General features: G+C 39.9%; 1 protein-coding gene across 6 annotated transcripts in view; it reads left to right on the forward strand.

The window, feature by feature from the left end:
- GALNT18 (polypeptide N-acetylgalactosaminyltransferase 18) overlaps positions 1 to 19,115 on the forward strand; it is a 328,712-nt gene that overhangs the window by 90,377 nt on the left and 219,220 nt on the right. For 3 of the 6 annotated variants that reach the window (XM_056353154.1, XM_056353156.1, XM_056353153.1), the window contains exon 2: positions 3,929 to 4,194. In XM_056353154.1, the coding sequence (XP_056209129.1) occupies positions 3,960 to 4,194 (235 nt within the window). In that variant the 5' untranslated portion in view covers positions 3,929 to 3,959. Of the gene's footprint in view, positions 1 to 3,436; positions 3,787 to 3,928; positions 4,195 to 19,115 lie in introns of those variants that run through there. The other 3 variants (XM_056353159.1, XM_056353157.1, XM_056353152.1) reach the window with 3 other exon arrangements.

Genomic DNA, 19,115 nt, shown 5'->3' on the forward strand with positions numbered 1-19,115 from the left:
TCTTCCCACAATATAAAATGCTGCGTTGCTTTTGAGTGCCTTTGGAATTTCCAAACAAAAAATGTGATCATTGTGGGTGACAGGGAAGGAATAATAGAAGAAAATCTACTTGTACTAGATAATAATGAAGATCATACCCTCACAACTACTAGGATTTCAGCTAAGAATCTGACTAGAATGCAATCAAAAATGTTAAAAAGTTAAGTTTTTCCATTGATTTCTAACCAGGTGTAAGAAACCTGTTCTTGTAAAATGGCGTGTAAATACTGTCGGTTCTGATGTTTTGCTACTGCTTTCTTGAAGGACCCTCTTACTACTAAAATATATTTTAGCCTGCATCAAAATGCACCAATAATAATGTAGTTCTTACACACATCTTTCTTTTGATTATTTCCATTCCCTAAACCTTAATGATAGGTAAGAAATACTAATTGAATTACTTTCCTTATGGGACATTTTAGTGCAAGATAAGTGGCAGTGGTATTTACTAGGTTATGAGGTTAATATTTCCTCAGCACTGGTTGATATAATGTCTTATTACAGTAATGTAGTTGGGAGCAATCCATATTGAAGCCTGTGATACATACAAATGTTAAGAAATTATTTTTTCCGTTATCTAGAGTGAAACAAGTGAAATAATTTGCATAGCATGACACAGCAGATCAGTATCAGCACAAGTATAAAATCGGACACTTATTTTAATGACCCATGCAGTAGATTGTAGTGCCTTAAGCTTAACTGCCTGAAGTAGAACTTTCAAAAACAGCACTGTGATTTAAGAGAACAAATATCATAGATCTTGTACTCCCCTGTAATTTAAGTATTCAAAAAAATAACCATTTAGGAATGTTATCACTTAATTTTCTCCCTGACTTTAATGTGAGGCTGGCGGTATTTCTGTTCTGTTGTTCCTTTTCCTGTTTTGTTCCAATTAAATTTTAAAAGTGGACTGCTTATGTATTTGTATAATACCTTGCACAAAGGGGTCTCATCTGGGTTATAGTATTATACAATAAATCAATGTGACAAAACCAACCAATTTCTAAACAGCATAAACTTGAATACCTCTAACTTTGTATAAACTTGTACAAGAAGACTTCTAAAGGGGATCAGTCTAGAATATTGTTACCAGAGACAAGAAAGCAAGTTTATTTTTCATGTATTAAAGCATCTGGGGTTTTTACTGTGAAGTCAGAGTTTTAACACTAGCTTCAGTAAAATCAAGGCTTAGACGAAGAGACAGGGAATTACTGTTCTACTGTTGAGGAGTGTAGCTTTGGTAGTAGGAGATTCTAGTTATAAATGAAATTTTATTTTAAACATGATCAGAAAACTGTTGGGAGCAAAGATCTAATGAACTATTAATAGTTACTGTAAAAAAAAAAGTTAATCAATTATGTGCTGTTATAAGCAACCCATTAGGCCTGAGGCACATTAGCCATCTTTTTTTCAAACCTTTATATCACTTACAGATGTACTGACAGTCATTAGTAACAAGTACTGTTCATATTTGTTTATAAAAGCAGTTAGTTGTTTGTTAATATTTTATAAACTTCTATGGACAATATGACTTATTAATGGTTGTTACTCATCTCTTATCTGGATTGATTTCAGATAAGTTTTGCTTTAAATCAAGAAGTCTAAGGCTAAGTCCTGGATTTTGCCTAAATTGCCTGGGCTGAAGAATTTGTATTTTGTGACTACAGGCAGAGTTTACAAAGATTAAAGCAAGTCTGGATAACACTATCATTAAAGACTTCAGCAATACATACTTAGTGCTGTCAGTTGCTACCACATGCAAAGCTGTAACACTTCAGTAAAAAGATAGGAAATAAATGGTGCTGTAGACAAACGTTCATTGCGGGCCAAGCAGGATAATTGACTGTTGTGATGGAGCTGTACTGGTGTATTCTGTCAATATTTTGTCTTTTATAAAGCTTGAAATTGTTTATTGACTGGTTTGTTGAGCAAACTTCCCTGTATTACTAAAAATATTTATTTTTCTTAAAACATAACTGTATACTCTTTTTTTCCATTCAAATACTTTGTTTTATATTTTCTAATTTCCAAATGAGTTCTCTCGGGATAGCCTCCTTTAGCGTTATCGCTAGGGAAATGGTTACAGTTTGACTGAAATGTCAGTGAATTGTCGGAGAGGCTTAGAAGACTAAGGAGGCAGGGGTTTTTTTGAGCTTCATTGGCAGAGTTTACTGCCACTTCTATTGGTGTTGGTTTTGTAAGTGTTTGAGTATCTGCAGTTTTTACTGTTTCTATGTGGTATCAACTGATGGAAAGGACAGTTGCCTGCCTTTTGTCTTGAATACTGGGTCTTGCTTATAATTAATTTAAAAATAACACCCCCAAACCCTAAGACAAATAATCTACTTGTATTTCTTTTAATATATTTAAATGTACGTTCAAGGTATCACAGGGTTTGAATGCTCATATGTGTTTGCTTCAGAGCAGTAGGTCCTGGTATCTGCTGTGCTTTCTGCACACACAGGATAACCCCAGTGTAATGGTCAGTTGTGGAGGGTGGCTACATACTATGGTATGGTCCACAACATTTGTTACTACTTGCTTTCAATGGATAAGTACTTAATTTAAGTATGTTAATTAACGGGTGCCTCATTGCTCCTAATACTGGTCATGCTAATGTTAGATTTCTGTCTTGAGACTATCAAAGTAAAATTACCTTATTTAGTACGAAAGTCCCTGTCTAATAGGAGTGGAAGAGTTTAATTTATTGTGTGCCTTCTCTCAAATCAATATGGCTTCATATTGAGAGGAGTTTGCCTTGTTAGTGTGTTTCCAAAAGTGTACGTAAAATTGAGGTGAAGAGAGGAAAGCAGCATGGATGTACTGAACTAGGTTGTGAGTTACCGATACTGCCCCTGACACTGGCGGGGTGTGCTCTGACGGAGCGTACGGCTGTGGAAGTGGAGGAGAGGGATGGATGGATATTGGGGAGCTTGCTGGTGTGGGTGCAAGCATCAGTTAAGCTATTAAGAATACAACCTCCTCGGGGAGGGGGGCAGCCAGCAGGCTGAAAGACAAACATACTCTAATAGTGGGTGGTCGCTGTATCTGGAGCTGTGGAACCGATAGCTCCGAAGAGCCAGAGGCACGTCTCCGGTTTCACCCCTCCAGGCAAATGGATGACTGTCCGTGTGAGCATCTATCTTGATGATACCGGCTGCTCCCTCCAGCCAAGCGTTCACCTAGCAGCAAAGGGGAACTGGCTGCTGCTGCTGCTTCTTCCTGTGTAGGCTGGAAATCCTTTGCAGCCAGCTACAGAAATAGCACGGAGGCCGCCGTCCCCGCCCTCCCAGCACGGCGGAGGGGCCCCGGCGCCCGTGTGTGTGCGGGGAGCAGGTGGGCCCCGCCGTAACCCCGCCCCGCGCGGCTCCCCGTCGGCCATACGGTGATGGCAGTAACCTCCGTGCCAGAGCAGGCGCTTTATTGGAGGAGGGGGCTGTCAATCGGCGGCCGAGCAAGCCCCGCTCTTCGGCAGGCTGCTCCCGGGGTCTGATTCTGGAGCTGTGGCCGGTTGCGATGGGAAGCGGCGTCGGAGGGAACAAAGTTTGCAACACTTGGGCACTGGGCTGCTCGCGTCCTTGATGCCCGTGGCAGGAGGCGGCGCCTAAAAGCAGCGGGCAGCCGGGCGGCTGGCACGCCTTGCCGGGCTGCTGCCGGCACTGCTATCGCAAAGTTTCAGCTATTTTAATGTACTAAAATCCAGGATTCTTAATTATCAGCCCTCCCCACCCCCACCTCTCCTTCTAGGTAGGCGACAAATATTTTTATTCTGTGGATTAGAGAACTTTTTGCATGGAAATTTACTGACTTCGGAGTGGTCTCCGTTTCGGGGAAAGGGGGGAACGGATTTATTTTCATCGCAGTTGATTTTTGTTTTTTTGGATCACAGGATTTTTGGAGCTATATGGAGGGATCTCAGGATGGTGTGCACCAGGAAAACCAAAACTTTAGTGTCCACTTGCGTGATTTTGAGTGGAATGACTAACATCGTCTGCCTGCTGTACGTGGGCTGGGTCACCAACTACATTGCCAGTGTTTATGTGAAAGTGCAGGAGCCGATCTCTGAAAAAAAGTTAGAGGAAGACAAAGGGGACACTTTAAGGATTATAGAAAGACTGGACCATTTGGAAAATGTCATCAAGCAGCACATCCAAGGTACCACCTTATCCCCGCTTGCCTTCCCTCCTCACCGCGCCCCGCCGATTGCCGTGTGCGGTCTCCATCCCCTCCCGCCGCGTTTGGTGTGTGTGTGTGTGTGTGACATTTCTGTCGCGACCGGGGAGAGCCATTCCTCAGCCCGGAAGAGCCGGGGGCTAAGCGGAGGCTGCGGTGCGTGTGGGAGTCCCCGGCGGTCCCCTCCCGGCGCCTGGCGAGAGGAGCGGCGGAGGCGGGCGGCGTGGGGGGGCCCTGCCCCGCTCCCCTCCCTCCCGCGGGGCGGCGTGCCGGGGCCGCTGGCTGCGGGAAGTCGCCCCCATGCCGCGGGGAGCCGGCCGTGGGCGGCGGGGCGCGGCGGAGGGCGCCGGGGCGGCTCGGCCCGAGCAGCCGGGCGCTGGGCAGCGGCGGCAGCCGCGCCGGGCTGGGCTCGGCCTGGTGCTGTAATAAACCTGACCTCAGCTCCGTGCCTGTTTGTGCCTTGCTGAAGTAGGGGTCCGCGGGGAGGGCTCGGCGCGAAGGGCACGGGAGCCTCTTTCCCTCTTGCTGTTATCGTCATTGTTTTGTATTTGTTGTTTTTCTTTTCCAAAATGGGTTGCTGCGAGGGGATTTTTCGTTCTCCTCCCCCTGTAAACCTGACTCCGTTAATCTGTGCTGAGAGTCTGTGTGTGTCCGGGTGTGCTGAAGGTTTTCCCTTAGTGCTGCTATAATGCTGGGAGCCACTTGGGATTATAACTGGGGCAATCTCTCATTTGTGTAATGCTTTTTTAATTTGATCTGTTTTTGATGGGAGCTCTAGGAGAAGGGTTGAAGTGAGCAAACGGAGAGGAAGAATATGATTGTTTCCTGGGAGTTTGGGATTTCACATGACTTTGCTTTGCTGGGTGATCTTTAGTGTCTTCCTTTGTATTTTCATCATCTGCATGGCATCATACAGTCATTCCCACAGTCTGCTAAAGTGGGTTGGATAGTAAGGAGGCTGGGGGTGGGGGTAGGTGAGAGCTCTTACCAAATCTACAGGGACCATCTTTTCCTGCTTTCTATGTAACCTCTACTGAGTGTTCAAATCCCAAATCTAGTTTCTCCTGAATCTGAAAAGGGAGAGCAAGCTATCTGGCAAAGGATGCCTATCAGTGCAAAAAATCTCACTTGCTTCCATGCAGCTTTTGCCAGCTGGGCTTCTGGGAACATGAAGACATTTGGAGCAGGCGGGGTGGCTAATCCTGTGTGAATTGGGCTTCCCCTGCTTGTCAGTGCTTATAAATTTGCAGCACTATCAAAGCCCAGCTATTTTTCTATGACTTGTATTAATAATTTTTTAAATATGATGTATTACCGTTCAGTTTGTGTATGCCTTCGTTTCTTAGATAGTCTTGTCATCTTGAGTAGATCAGTGAAATACTACTGGTTTTTTTCCTGAAGGATGAGTTACAGCAGCTCCTTCAAGTTTTAGGTTCTCTTATGGAGTCCCTAAATTTCTCTTGATTCCTGAAATGGATTTTGAAAAGAAAATATATTCTTGTCTGTGTGCCAGTGGAGTGCACTGTGGAAGCATGTATGAAGGCAGGGATTTTCCACAAGGCGCTCTTAGGAGTTAGATATGTGAAATTAATTGGCTTTCCATATGAATTTGGAGCATAACTCCTTCAGGTTTGTTGTTGTGAAGCTCAGATGCTCTTACTTCTTTTCAAGGAAAATAACAATGTCCATATTGGCCTGTTTTTTGGTCGGTGGTTCTTCTCAGGGCAGTAGAGAAAAGATATACTTAAATCAGGGGAGACTGTAGCATGGCGTAGAGCATAAACTTTTTTTGTGACTTTTTGTGACTATGCATGAACCAAACCAGAAGATATTTTCTTTAAATAACATTGTGTGAAAGTTAAAAAGAATCTTCTAAAAATACTTGAGTGAATAGTTTGGCAATAAATACTAAAATATATTAAGGGGGGGAAAAATAAAGTTTACAAAGTTTTCATACCTTATTGAAACCACTTACTCTTTAAGGTAAATAAATAAATGAAATAAAAGGCACAGACCATTATCCCTAAGTGGATTTTCTATGCTTTACTTGCCATATCATAATAACTGGGGTTCACAAAGAATTCCTGTGGCAGATATTGCAGAATAAGATGTTATTTTAATCAGACTGTGCTTAGCACTGTGAAATGTTGTGAGTTCTGGGTCATGGTGCAAAACTCACTGAAGTCATTGGAAGGAATATCCCAAGCTTTACTGGGTTTGGGATGAGCTTGAAGGTCAGTTTTAAGAAATAAGTGTGAGATTCATTGCCATAAATTGGGTCAGCTGCCATAATGGCTCTGGACAAGGTTATAGGGGTTATCTGTAGTTTGTTGTTAAACTCTTCCTTGGACCACTTCTAGTTTTATGTTGGAGAGAGGTGTTAATAGCTCAGATGTTCTCCAGTGCTGCGCAGGCATGAAATTAGCATGGGTAATAGAATTGCATTCTGTAGGATATCCTGCAAATACCAGAGAGCTTTAACTGCCACATTTTACACATGGGGTTACGGTAATATTTCATTTTAATTTGTTTTCTGATTGAATTGTTTAGTTAGATGCCATCTGGGAATTCTTTTAGCATATAAATTGCAGTCTTGTAATATTTTATCAAGTGTCCTGGAAATGAGAAGGAGTAAAAGGTGCCCTCATATAAAACACTTTTTAAAGTATGTATTTTTAGATATGTTCATGGCAAGAAAAGTATCAGAGTGAAAAGAGATTTTCAGATATGAGAACTTTAGAGACAATGAAAGTATGCATGTCTCATGTTTGGAAAGAACAGTATGGAAAGGGAAATATTGGTACAATATCGGCTAAGAATAGAAAAGTTTGAATGCACATATATGTACCTGCCATATTGCACATCTTACACTGCTGTGTATTCATGCTGCTTCTGCAAATGTTGAAGGATAATAATTTCTCTGCACACTTTCGCTGGATGCTAGAAATGGAGTAAGAGCATGTATGTCTGCTCTGCCTGTGTGGTTCTTCTCTGCTTCCTTCTTTCCTCAATATGTGTTGTGTAGCCTATGGGTGTGCTGCACAAGAGTCATGCATCTGTATACTGACTTCTGTGGTAGGACACTTTGGGGCAGGACTGGCAGCACTGCAGTCTAGTTGGGCAATATGGACCCCAGGAAGAAATATTTGGTGGAGTGGAGGCATGATGCTGGAACTTGAGCTCAAGCCTGGAAATCATGAATTCTTGGCTTATGGCCTGCCACAGTTTACAAGATAGTTTTGGTCAAATCATTTTACCTTTTTACAATGATGATAACAACCTGCATGCTTTTCTGTGGCAGTGCGTGGTGGTGATTTGGTGTTAATTATATTTGAATGCTACCTTGCTAGTACTACAGAGATTCTTCTCTCCCACCCACTCCCCTATGTTTTATGCTCTGAGAACATATCTACTGAGAAACTCAGTTTCCAGTTCCTTTTGAGTTTGCCAACAAGGTGGTATATTTTTTTGAGATTAGTTTTATGTGTGTGTTTTGATGTGTGTGAAAGAAACCAAGGAAAAGAGCAGATGGATAGTTTTATGCAAAGTGCAGTCTTTTTTTATGTCTACCAAAGGTGTGTGGCACATGTATAATCTAGTTCTGTTGAGCTTTTTTACCAGAAAGAATACCTTAAAGGACTAAGGTTAATGAATATCGTGTAAAATGAAATATCTGTGGTTCCAACCTAGAATTTGAAATCAGTTTTTCTCAATTTCATTTGAAAATAGTATGTTATGTTGAGCTCACAAGAAACATACTGGTTCAAAAAAAAACAACCCCACACTCTCATTTTATTAAAATCAATACAAGAGTGCTCCAGACAGATCACAACACCTTGTTCATCTTAATAAGGCATCATGCATTGGCTCTGTCACTAAAAAACTGCCCTAAGTTGCATGTGCAGTTTGAAGCGCACATGAACAGGCAGGCTGCTTATAATCAGATACTTAGTTTGTAACAATGACAAGTCGAAAAACGCTAGCCATAAGGGAGCAATTTATTTTTTTCTGCAGCCTAGCTTTAGGCCATCGTAGGTGGTGAGTTTAACCTGTTTCTTGAAAAGCTATGCAATGGTTAAGCTGATATCACTTAAAACACCTCATGTGTACCATCCTGTTTGTTGTATTATGCAATGTCATGTTAACTTCCTAGTTCTAATAAATTACATGCAGTTAATAAATAGAGTAGATCTGAGTTAAATTTGAAAACACACAGTTTGTTTCTGGATGAATTGGATTCCTAGTTAAGATCAATGGATGATTACTAAGACATCTGTGTTGTACTAGGTTTTTGGTTGCTCATCTTTGCAAGCTCTTGCATCTGTTATAAATGGAATGTCAAGCACTGTGTGGACTTATTTGGTAAAATTTGTAAGAAGGGAAATGTATGTGTTATCTCTCAGCCTGCTGCTTAGAATGATTTGCTCTGTGGATTTACTTCAGCTAATGTTAGCTATCCCATAGCTGGATATGCAGTCACCCTCTGTGGTTTAGCTGGGGAAGAGAGAGATCCCCAGTGTGAGATAAATTCCCTGGTTCGTGTACAGGTGTTAGGGTGGAACAACTTGCTTTCAGAAGTTGCATATTTTGAGGTTTGGGAGAAAAGTCAACCCAGATTCTTAATTTTAGCCATCTAAAGGTTTGGGTAAGTAAATTCTGGTTTTGATATCTACCCTTTATTTACTTCTTGATCTCAAACATGAGGAAAAATGTTGGTATATAAACCTCTGGTTTGTGATGGCTATCCTTTGCAGCCATCTAGATGGCTAGACAGCTTGGGTTCATTAAAGTCAAGCTCCCTAGGATTTGCATGGGCACTTCACCGTGTATCAGACTTGTGTTACTTTCCTTTTGGGAACGATTAATTGTTACACACACCCCCCCCCCAGCTTATTTCCCTAAAGCTCAAAAGCAATTACGCATGTTTATCACTCACTGCAGTGTATTTATTCTACTGAGAAACACATCAGCAGTAGACAGTAGTCCTGGGAACACAGCTCTTGCTCTGCTACAGAGGGCACTATATTTACAGTCTCTGTAGAAGCAGAGAGACCTGCTGTCCCAATGTGACTAATTGTAAGAGAAGGAACTACTTGGATATGTAAGACATGCAGGATTAATCCCATTATTTTTTCTCCTTAGGCTGTGACTTCTGAAGTCACTCTAGATTGCTGCATGTCGGTACAGATTAATTTGAATTTAACTGTCATGTTCTTCCATGCTTAGGAATGGGTGCCTTAAAGAGAACCTTAATATAGTGATTTCAGCTGGAAGACTTAAATTGCTGTAAATTTGCAAGCATTGCTGGAGGTGCAGGTATTTCAAGGGCCATGTACTGAAGACTTAATGATGTTGCTTATGTTGACCACAACTTGGTAACATTATTACTATTTCTCATGGGTTTAATATCTTTAGTTCTTTTCTAATTATAATCTTTCTTGGTGGCTCTTCCACCAAGGATGTATTTTGCTATGGTTAGGATGCAGTGACCGAAACTGGGGACTAGTAATCTGGCTTTATTGAAGTAACTGTATTTTATTACTGGAGATTTAATGATTCTTTTAATATTAAAGTTGTTTTTTCAGAGTGAGTTCTCTTGTCTTCTTGATTGTCAACTAGATTGCTCTATGAATTCTTCAGTTTTATACAATGGGAATAGCATGCCAGTTGCTTTTTTTTTTTTTTTTTTTTTTTTGAGATTGTGTCTTTTGAGCCAGAAACAAGAGAAGTTTTATTTGGCTACAAAGTGATGACGAGTGGTAGCTTTGTAATCGGAAAGGGGATTGACCTGGAATCTGTTTCCTTCAGTCTAGACAATTTCTGTAGTTCACATGAAAGTCTTCAATGAAAGGTTAAAAAATGAATTGGGAGCAGAGGCTGGAAACTGACTTCTCTGCCCTCCACAAGTTCTCTTATTGTGAAACTAGAGAATTTTGCCTTTTCTCTCTGAAAAAGTTCATTTTTGTTGACGTTTTTTATCTCTGCATAATGGCCCAGCTTCATTGGGAAGAGTGGATTGCATACTACAATCTTTGAGCGGATGATTTATGGCTGTGTGGAGATGGAGACAGCTATTCTGCTTAAGGTTCTGGAATCAGCTCAGTGCTTCATTTATGCTGGCTAGGTGTCACTTTGGAAAATGTTGCTCTGATTGACACAAGCAGCCTTCAGCTGTGCAGAAATTCAAACGTAGGTCTTTTGACTTTCTGCTAGACTGTTACGCCCATTTTGTTATTAACAAGTGATCTTATCTACATGACCAAACTATGGATAAATACATGTGAAAAAATAAATACACATGAATAAAGCAAGACCTATGCATAGCTGCTGGAAATTCTGTATTATACGTGAGATCAGCTCAGTCCCAGTATCACACTCTCTTACGGCAATATCTGCCTTAGCAGTCCAGTGTAAAAAACACTCTTCTACTTGGGCATACCATAGCCTGGGATTGATTTTGATCTGCCAATTAACTGTTGTGCACACAAGGGCAGGCAAAGAGAGCAGTGGGAGGTGTGACGTCTCTCAAGGCCTAAAACTCAAAAGAGCCTTTGCTTAGAGGAGCCTGGTGCTGAGGCCACCATATGATGTGATACATCTCTTTGTTTACTGGGTGAGAAAAAGATGGCTGTATGTGTACACAAGGTACAGTGTCTGTATTTCTGAAACATATGCAAGAGTGTTACTGTACACGTTTTGAGAGGTGGCTCCGACATGCTAGTTATACTCTCAGTGTTTAAGGAACAGGACAGAACTCCAGAATCACATCTCAGTGTTTGTTTGTGGCTGAGGTAGTTTATTTTTTTCTCTTGCATGAGCTGAGTGCTGATGAAAGGGTCTAGCGCTCTGCAGCCAGTAGTACAGGATCTGGACCTACAAGTGCATGTGTGCAAAATACAGGGCTTTCTTTCCATTGTATTACAAAAGGAGACTACAAACACTTGTAGAGCTTGGCATGGGCTGTGTGGTTTCTCCATTGTCCATAGAGTCAATAGGTTGATGTCTCTACCTAACATTGCTCCCTTGCCTGGGACCAGCTGCAGAAGCTGTTTAGTTTAAATCTGTGTTCAGCAGAAAGGTCTTGGTGTCAACATTACACTATGAAAGATGCATAAGCTGCAGTATGATGAGGCAAGCTAGTATTACCTATCTGGATGTTAAAGACATGATACATAAAGAAAATCTACTGTCATTTTAAAAAGTGAATGTTGGGCTCAGATCTTGAGACAGTGGTGGCAGTTGTGAAGGTGGCTTAGCTGCCTTCCCAAGGATGATGGGGAATCCTTGGTTGCCATTAGAACAGCCCAGGAACTTGATTATCAGCTCTTAGTGAATGGATTGTGGCAAGGGACGTAATGGGGCATTAGCTGGTTGATGGCTGTCCTCATTTATTGCAGCCATGGGATTATGTTGTTAGCTATGCTTGGCCTGGAGATTGGAGGCTGGACTTAGTGCAGCATGCTGTGGTGTTTTGGGATTGTCCCTGAGTCCAGAGTAGATGTTGTGTAGCTGCTTTTTATAAGTCAAGTAATTTATTGGTCCACAACTAGCAAAACTACTTCTTTAATGAAATTAATTTTTTGTCTAATGCAGAAGTGAAAACTAACTTCAGATCTTCTCATGCCCCCTGAGATGAATTCTTTTTTCTCTGTCTGCTATATTATTTTCCTTTTAACCCCCCCCCCCCCCTTTTAAAAAATAAATATTTAAAAATGTTATAGTCTTCCTTATTTTGTTCACTAAGCCATATTATGATGAGAGTCCAATAGCACTTCCATCATCTGTGGAGGAATCTTTCTGTGCTGCCCTTCGCCTTCCAGTGTTCTGTAGCCTCTTCAAAAACTTCTGGGCTCCTTTATTTTAGGGACTTGAGAAGTAGCTCAGAAACAGGCTGTTTGGTGGGACAATGTGGACAGATACACTGAGTAGTCACTGAAATTGCCAGATAACCAGAAACTTAATGCTCTGTCTCCATGCTGCTGTTACCATTAAATCTGACTACAGTTGTCCAATGCAGGATGTTCTCTGTGTAACAACATTGTTTCCATTTTCTTTGTAAATTTCCTCTGCTCAACTGGTGTTTTGTAACCAAGGTGCTATTTTTAACACCATATCTGAGTTTCCTGAGGCAAAGGCTGGTATCTTTAGGAGCCAAAACCATGACTGTAATTATTACAGCTCTCCAGTACCTTCTATACTTGGCTTTGAAAATGAACAAATGAGAATATTCTGATTTCTTTATAATAGGAAGATGGAAGTTCCAAGTTGCTACTTTGAAATGCCTTTAAAATGCCAGAATGTGTCTTCTGAAGTCCATAATGGATTCTTAGTATATTCTTCATTTAAATTATGTTTTTAAAAATTTATTATTTCTATGACAATAACACTGTGTGCGGGTAGCTGAAGTCCCAGCTGTCTTGTGATCAGTGCTGTAGAAATGTGTAGCAGAACCCTTGACTTGGAGATTTTTTTTTCTCCATGGATAACATTGGCCAGAGCTGGGCAGAGGAGAGGCATATAGAGGGATGATATGGGCAAGTTTATACAGACTGTTGGTGGCAGTTTTGACTCATTGCTGGAGCTGCTCAGATGAATCAGACAGAAGGTCTCTTTTCCCATTAGTAACAGCCCAGAAAGACTGTGAGAATCCTGCAGTAGGCAAACGTCACCATGTTGTGTAGTAGCCATGTCTGTTCTCCCACTGTAGATCTTGGCCTCACTGATAAGAATGAGAGACTGATGTGAGCTCTGAAGTATGCAATTAGATATCCATGCATGTTATAATTGGCGTATCTTAAATACCACATAATTGCCAAATTCTCTGCCTGTATCTTGAAAATTTATGGTCTCAGTGACCTTGTCAGTAATGTCAGTGGGGGTGTAGAAATCCTATTGTATTTTCGTATTGCTATTTCCTTCCTCCTAAATGAAACCCCTTATTTTAAATGTGAATGTTTGAATTTTCCTTTTATTAGAGCTGTCACAGGTGATCTGTGAGAAAAGAGGATTTCTATAAGCAGCTTTCTGAAGAATGTAAGAAAAAGAGATAGTGTTTCTGTTTTTTTCTTCATAAATAGATGGTCATTCTAGGCTTCATTTTAGGGGGATGATACAGATTTTTAGGCTGTGTTACTTGTCTGTATGTAATTTGGATCTAGCTAGAGATGTTTCATGAATCGTGCAATTAATGCAGTGAATTACCTGTCCCTGCTTTCATGGTGGAGTCAAATTCCTTTGAAGCTTTTCTTTCTGCATCGAGTCATGACTTGCCAAAGGTTTTGCAAGAAGGTTTGGCATGCTGTAGGTGAAAGAAAAACTGTCAGATAAACTTTTCCAGCACAGCAGGCTCAGTGAGTCTGTACCCATCCATTACAGTATTATCAATGCAATAAAGTTATGGTTAGAGAAAACACCTTTTGGGATTTCTCTGTGCACAGAATAAATAGGTCTTGCAGAAGAGAGCACAGAATAGCTTTTAAAATAACTTTGTTCTATTTCTTTTTTTCTTTTTTTTTTCCTCTGAGGTATTTATAATTTTACCAGCTGTATATTGTATGATCACACGATGCCAGCATTTCCTTCTTCTACTTGTGCTAACAGGAATACTTTAAGTTGCCCAGATGAAGGATGAGGGAGTAGTATGCTGTAATTCTTAAGGTATTTCTGATTAGAAGACATGTTCACTTCACGTGTAGTTATTTGGAGGATGAGAAGAGTCAGGGAGGAGAGAAGTATAGGAAAAGCTAAAGGCTGCAGAAGTATACCTGAATGTTTTATCCCTTTTTAGTTAATATGAAACTACAGTTATTGACTGGAAAGTCTCAAGTTTCTACTAGTGTTTCTGAAACAGGTGGAACTAGTGTTACTGAGTTTCCATGGAGTGGGAAGAAGTGATGCACCATTTCTGATTCTATTCTGAAAGCTTTTTACTTTCTTGTTGCTCTTAAAACCAGTTTCATGTAATAGACTATTACAAATATTTGCTTGTTAAATGAACCAAACCTAGCGTTCAAAAATGCAAGACATATGTATTTATTTAGTTTATATAGACCTTTTAAAACATATAGTATCTTTAATGAAGTAAGAAATATTTGGCTTGATTACAGTCAGAATATCATAAGCAAGGTACTGGTCTTGGCACCAAAACTGTACTGCTGTTGGTTTTGAAAATTTATAAACATGTGTTTTTCTTATGCCTCTGGTTTTTCAAGAGGCAGTAGAGTTAGTAGAGTTAGACTTTAGAACATGATGTCGGCCATAAAGGACTATGACATCATTAAACTTAGATGTAATTGAGATATTTCAAGCCTTTGTTTAGCTAATATTTTCACATTGTTGTAAAGATGTGTAAGTTTAAAATTAATTTCAAACAGTTAGACACAAACCAAGAAAACCAACAGTAAAAAAGCCCCCACAAGTTCCAAAGGGATGTATAAAGCTATACATAATGCCGGGAAGACTAGTGAATTTATGCAGTCAAACTAGCAAGGCCAGAAAAAGCAGTAGCAGAATGATGACAGAAGACTTATGTTTGGATAGATCGTTCCCACTTGCAGCTTTCATTTCTCTAAACGCAGGCATCGTAACAGGAATGCTTTTAGCATAGAAACATTTTAATCTCATTGATTTATTGTTATACTTCATAGAAGTGCAATTCTGGCAACATGCATGAGTTTTTCAGCACAGCTTATGTCTTTCTTACGTGAAAACTTTAAAAGCACCCTGATAGTACTAATTCTACTACTCTATTTTCATTTAAGTACTGAGAAAAAAATTGCATGCAAATGAATATGGAAATATATATACAAATATTTAATATATAAAAATATTCTCTTTATAATAATATCTCTCTATAAATGTATGTATGTGTTTTTAGTGGTTATGCTAAGGATCCATATGTCTCATCTTGAAGGTGGAAAGGGTGTTCACTATTGCCTGATACGGGCTGACATAGAAGAGTTTGTAAATGGTAATACAAGCACTGAAGCAAGAACATTATTAGAGAAAATAGGAGCATGTTTGCACAATATCTCAGTATGGTGGCAACAGGAACAGACCCCTGCAGTCTGGAAATGCAAAGGACAGACGTATTGCCTGAAGTGTGTTAGAATCAGGTTTTCAAACAGTTGTTAGTGCTCTCTGCAGTAAATGAGTAATAGCTTATGGCTAGAGTGAACCCTGCACATTTCCTGACTTATTAGTGGAGATTCTTTTCAGGATGACTGACTTCTGTAGAAGCAGGTAGAATACTGGGTCGTAGGGAGAACAGGGAGCCACACTATTGATTTCTCATTTGAAGAAGTAAGCAAAGGTAAAGCTTTTTACATTGCAACTTGTAGCTCTTGAGGGTAGATTTTAAATCATTCGACTCTGGATTCTTTTTCCATAATTAAGAAATAAGCTGCTGTTGGAGAACTTTAAAATTTGTGAAAGAGTAAAATCCCTTGTTATGAGGAAGCCTGGAGGCTTGAAAACACGTAAAAGAAAATTTCATGTTATAATGCATGAAACATTCTTTGGTTTCTTGCAGTTACATGTCAATAAGTTTTTGTCTGCATGACAATATGTAGGAAGTGCCTTTGATTTTGTAAAATGGCATATAATTTCTCAACATTCCTTTTGATTCTATTGATTAAAGCTTTTCTGCCTTGCCTAGGGACATTAAATAGCAAACCATCTGCTAAAAAATGCATTGGCAACATTCCTGAAAATTAACAATTTTAAAAAAAAGGTTAGTCTAAATATATTTCGAAGAATCTTCCTATTTGTGTTCTGAGATTGAAGAAGAAAACAAAATCTTCTGTTATAATCTGGCAAGAGCTTGCAGTACCTGGTCAAATACTGGTATTGTCTTCATACTGTGGAGAAAGAGGCATTGACCATGGCAAAAAAAGCACACAGGTTCCAGATGACATAGTGTAAAAGTGTCATTGCAAACACTGTCCCATATGGCCGCGTCTTTACCACCTGTATCAGCTATACAGGAATCGATGGGTAATCAGCCGTTCAGCCACAGTATTCTTTGTATGGCTGCCAGCAGTGAAACATGCTGATCACAGGTCACTAGCTCTGTGGACCCAAGTGTAGGTTACAGAGTAATCCCCATGTTTTGTTAATATAATGAGGTGGAAAATATAAGACTGGTATGATCATGGAGAGTGATTTTTCTTTAGTTATTCTTTGTTATACTCAGCAATGACTTTCTGATTACCCTTTGGTTTTATCTGTGTGAGCAGCTTTTAGGCTGTGAGTGGCTATGCTGAAGTTGAGAACATGCTTAGGTGAAAAAGAACTCTCAGTATGTTTGCAGTATTGGGACGCTATAGGGAAGAAGTTTCTTGGCAGGTTAAGACAAAGAGTTTGTGCATTTAGCCTAGCTTTTGTGGCTAGTTTTGCCAGGTAGGAGTGCCATCTAGCTTCCATTAAAAAGTCGATTAGCTGTCCTAGGGAAAGAAGGTACAGTGAGGAAGAAGGATTACCCAAATACTGTGTGTGGCTCGGCACAGATTCAGTGGAAGATAATTCTGGACATTTGCTTCTCCAGCAATTAAATTATCATCTTCACTGTTCATTTAAGACAAACTTTAAATAATAAAGCCATTTATGCAGGTACTGCATTTGCACCCTGCCTGCTACTAAAAAGATATGAGGTCTTTATGTGAAAGTGAGAACAAGGAAGCCCTGGTAGGGGCTGTTCTATCCTGAGATTTTTCCTTACATTAAAAAAAATAAGATATTGATAGATATTGAATTATTTATTTTTTTTTATTACATTCTTTCCACATAACAGAGGGTGCCTGGAATGAGTTCTCAACCAGTGAATGTACTCAAAGTTCTTGCTCTAAGTTCTTTCCTCTGTTGGACTCGCATAAATTGCTGTCATTGCCATGCTGCAGTAAGTCATACACCTGCGGTATTGCAGGGCTTGGAAGTGAGCGGAATGATCTGTCCAGAACCTTATAAAAAGCAATAACTTATTTTCTCTGTCCTATCTGCCACCTCAGACTTCTGCCCTGGGTACCCATAGGCCAGGTTGGGATCAAGAAGGGTGGCTCTTACTTGCCTCACAACTATGGGAGTTATCTTTCTTATATCACCATGTAAGTGACCACGTCTGAAGCTTAAAGAAGGGGATGGGAAAGAAGAATCAAAGTATCCACAAGTATAAAAGATAATGTAATTACTGAAGGGGTTATGTAAAACAGTGTGTCAAATTACAGGCAATGGTAAATACTTAGCAGTGCGTTCTCTATCTATTTTTAAGACTTGTGCTTAGCTAGCACCTAGCTAGCCAGGCTGTTCTTGCATGTCAGTGTGTAGCCGTGTAATTGTCTGGCTGTTCTTACAGTGAGCATGGTGCAGAGAATGAGAGTTCTAGCCACAATGACAAATTGTGACAGTGCAAAGTATGGCAGAAAGAAATGATAAATTAACAATGTAGGCTGTATCAGCTTAGCTTTGCTACATTAAGCTAATAAAAACCCCACATATTTTCCTTTTTTTTAAAAAATAAATATATCTGTTTTACTGTCTATTTAATATTCATGCTACAGATTTATTAAGAGCGACTTTGAATATGGCTTTCTGCTATTTGATGAGAACAGATGTTATTTTCTCCCAACTTCTCGACACCTGGAACTGGCAAAATTCCCCAAGCTCATTCAATTATCATCCAAGAAGCAGGGTTTATTCAAGCAATTTACCTACAAGGGCCAATTCAACACAAGGTGGAAAAAAAATACTCTTTTCATGGAATTTAAAACAAACTCAAGAGAAATCTTACTTGTTTCATCAGAATGAGTAGCTGTGTCTTTTAGATTAAAAAAGAAAGGGGGAGGCAATTTTATGAAGTTGTACTCATGCCCTTGTTCAGTACGTGAAGTGTATGGAGCTGAATAATTTTCTCAAAGCTCAAATTTAAACATAATAAACCATAAATTTTTGTTGCTTCTTGGGATAAACAAAAGTTTCCTTTCTGTAGGGTGTTGCTTCTGACTGAACTGCACACCTGTATAAAAACAGTGCTTGAGTCATTTCCTGTTTACACCAGTGAACAGTGAAAGCAGAGACGGGAACTAGCCTTCTTGAGGTAGAATGATGGGATATTCAACAACTCTGGCATAGCTTTAATGCTGTTGGCACAGCCCCTCCTTCCTGCAGTGTCCGGAACCTGCAGCCACCTCAAACAGTATGAGTAACGCTGGGAGTAGAAGGCCCTGGCTGAATGAATGAATGAACTTGCACACGTTAATTTCACACCTTTCAGTTAAAAATTCTTAAGGGGAAGTCATATATTCTCCTTAAGTGGACAAATGACAGTAACAATCACAGTATTTAATTTTAGGAAAATTGAGACCTGAGTGTAGTGTTCCGTCCACACAACTTTTCCCAGCACTGTGCAGGCTATCTGTTTTCAAGATACCTCATGTGTAGCAGTGTTGCGTTACAGCTTGCTTTAGCACATCCAAAACCAAATTATAAGCTACAATATATATATATGAAATATACAAACAAGGTTGTAGTCAAACCATTAGGATTTGGGTGAAAATTTGTTTAAAAGACAGCAGCAGTACCATATGGCAGGATGCGCTTATGGCCTAGTGGAGAGCTTGGTGACATTTTTTTTTCTTCTTAATTTATTTATTTTGCCAGACTCTGTTAATATCTGTCTTTGTTTTCTAGGAGTGTTATTTTCACCTCTATATTAACCCTACTCTTTAAACATTGTGGACCCGTATTGTGATAAGTTAGGAGTTTTCAGCTAGTGGACTTTGGGAACCTGTAAAAGCAGTTAGGAAAAGGTAAGTTCAGCTATGGGATGTCTCTTACAAACATGTAGGAGTTCCCATACTGCCTGTCTGTTTGAAAAAAGATTAAAGAGATCTTTTAAAAAACACTAAGTG

The sequence above is a fragment of the Falco biarmicus genome, chromosome 10 (genome assembly GCF_023638135.1).
Source record: "Falco biarmicus isolate bFalBia1 chromosome 10, bFalBia1.pri, whole genome shotgun sequence".
Lineage (NCBI taxonomy): Eukaryota > Metazoa > Chordata > Aves > Falconiformes > Falconidae > Falco > Falco biarmicus.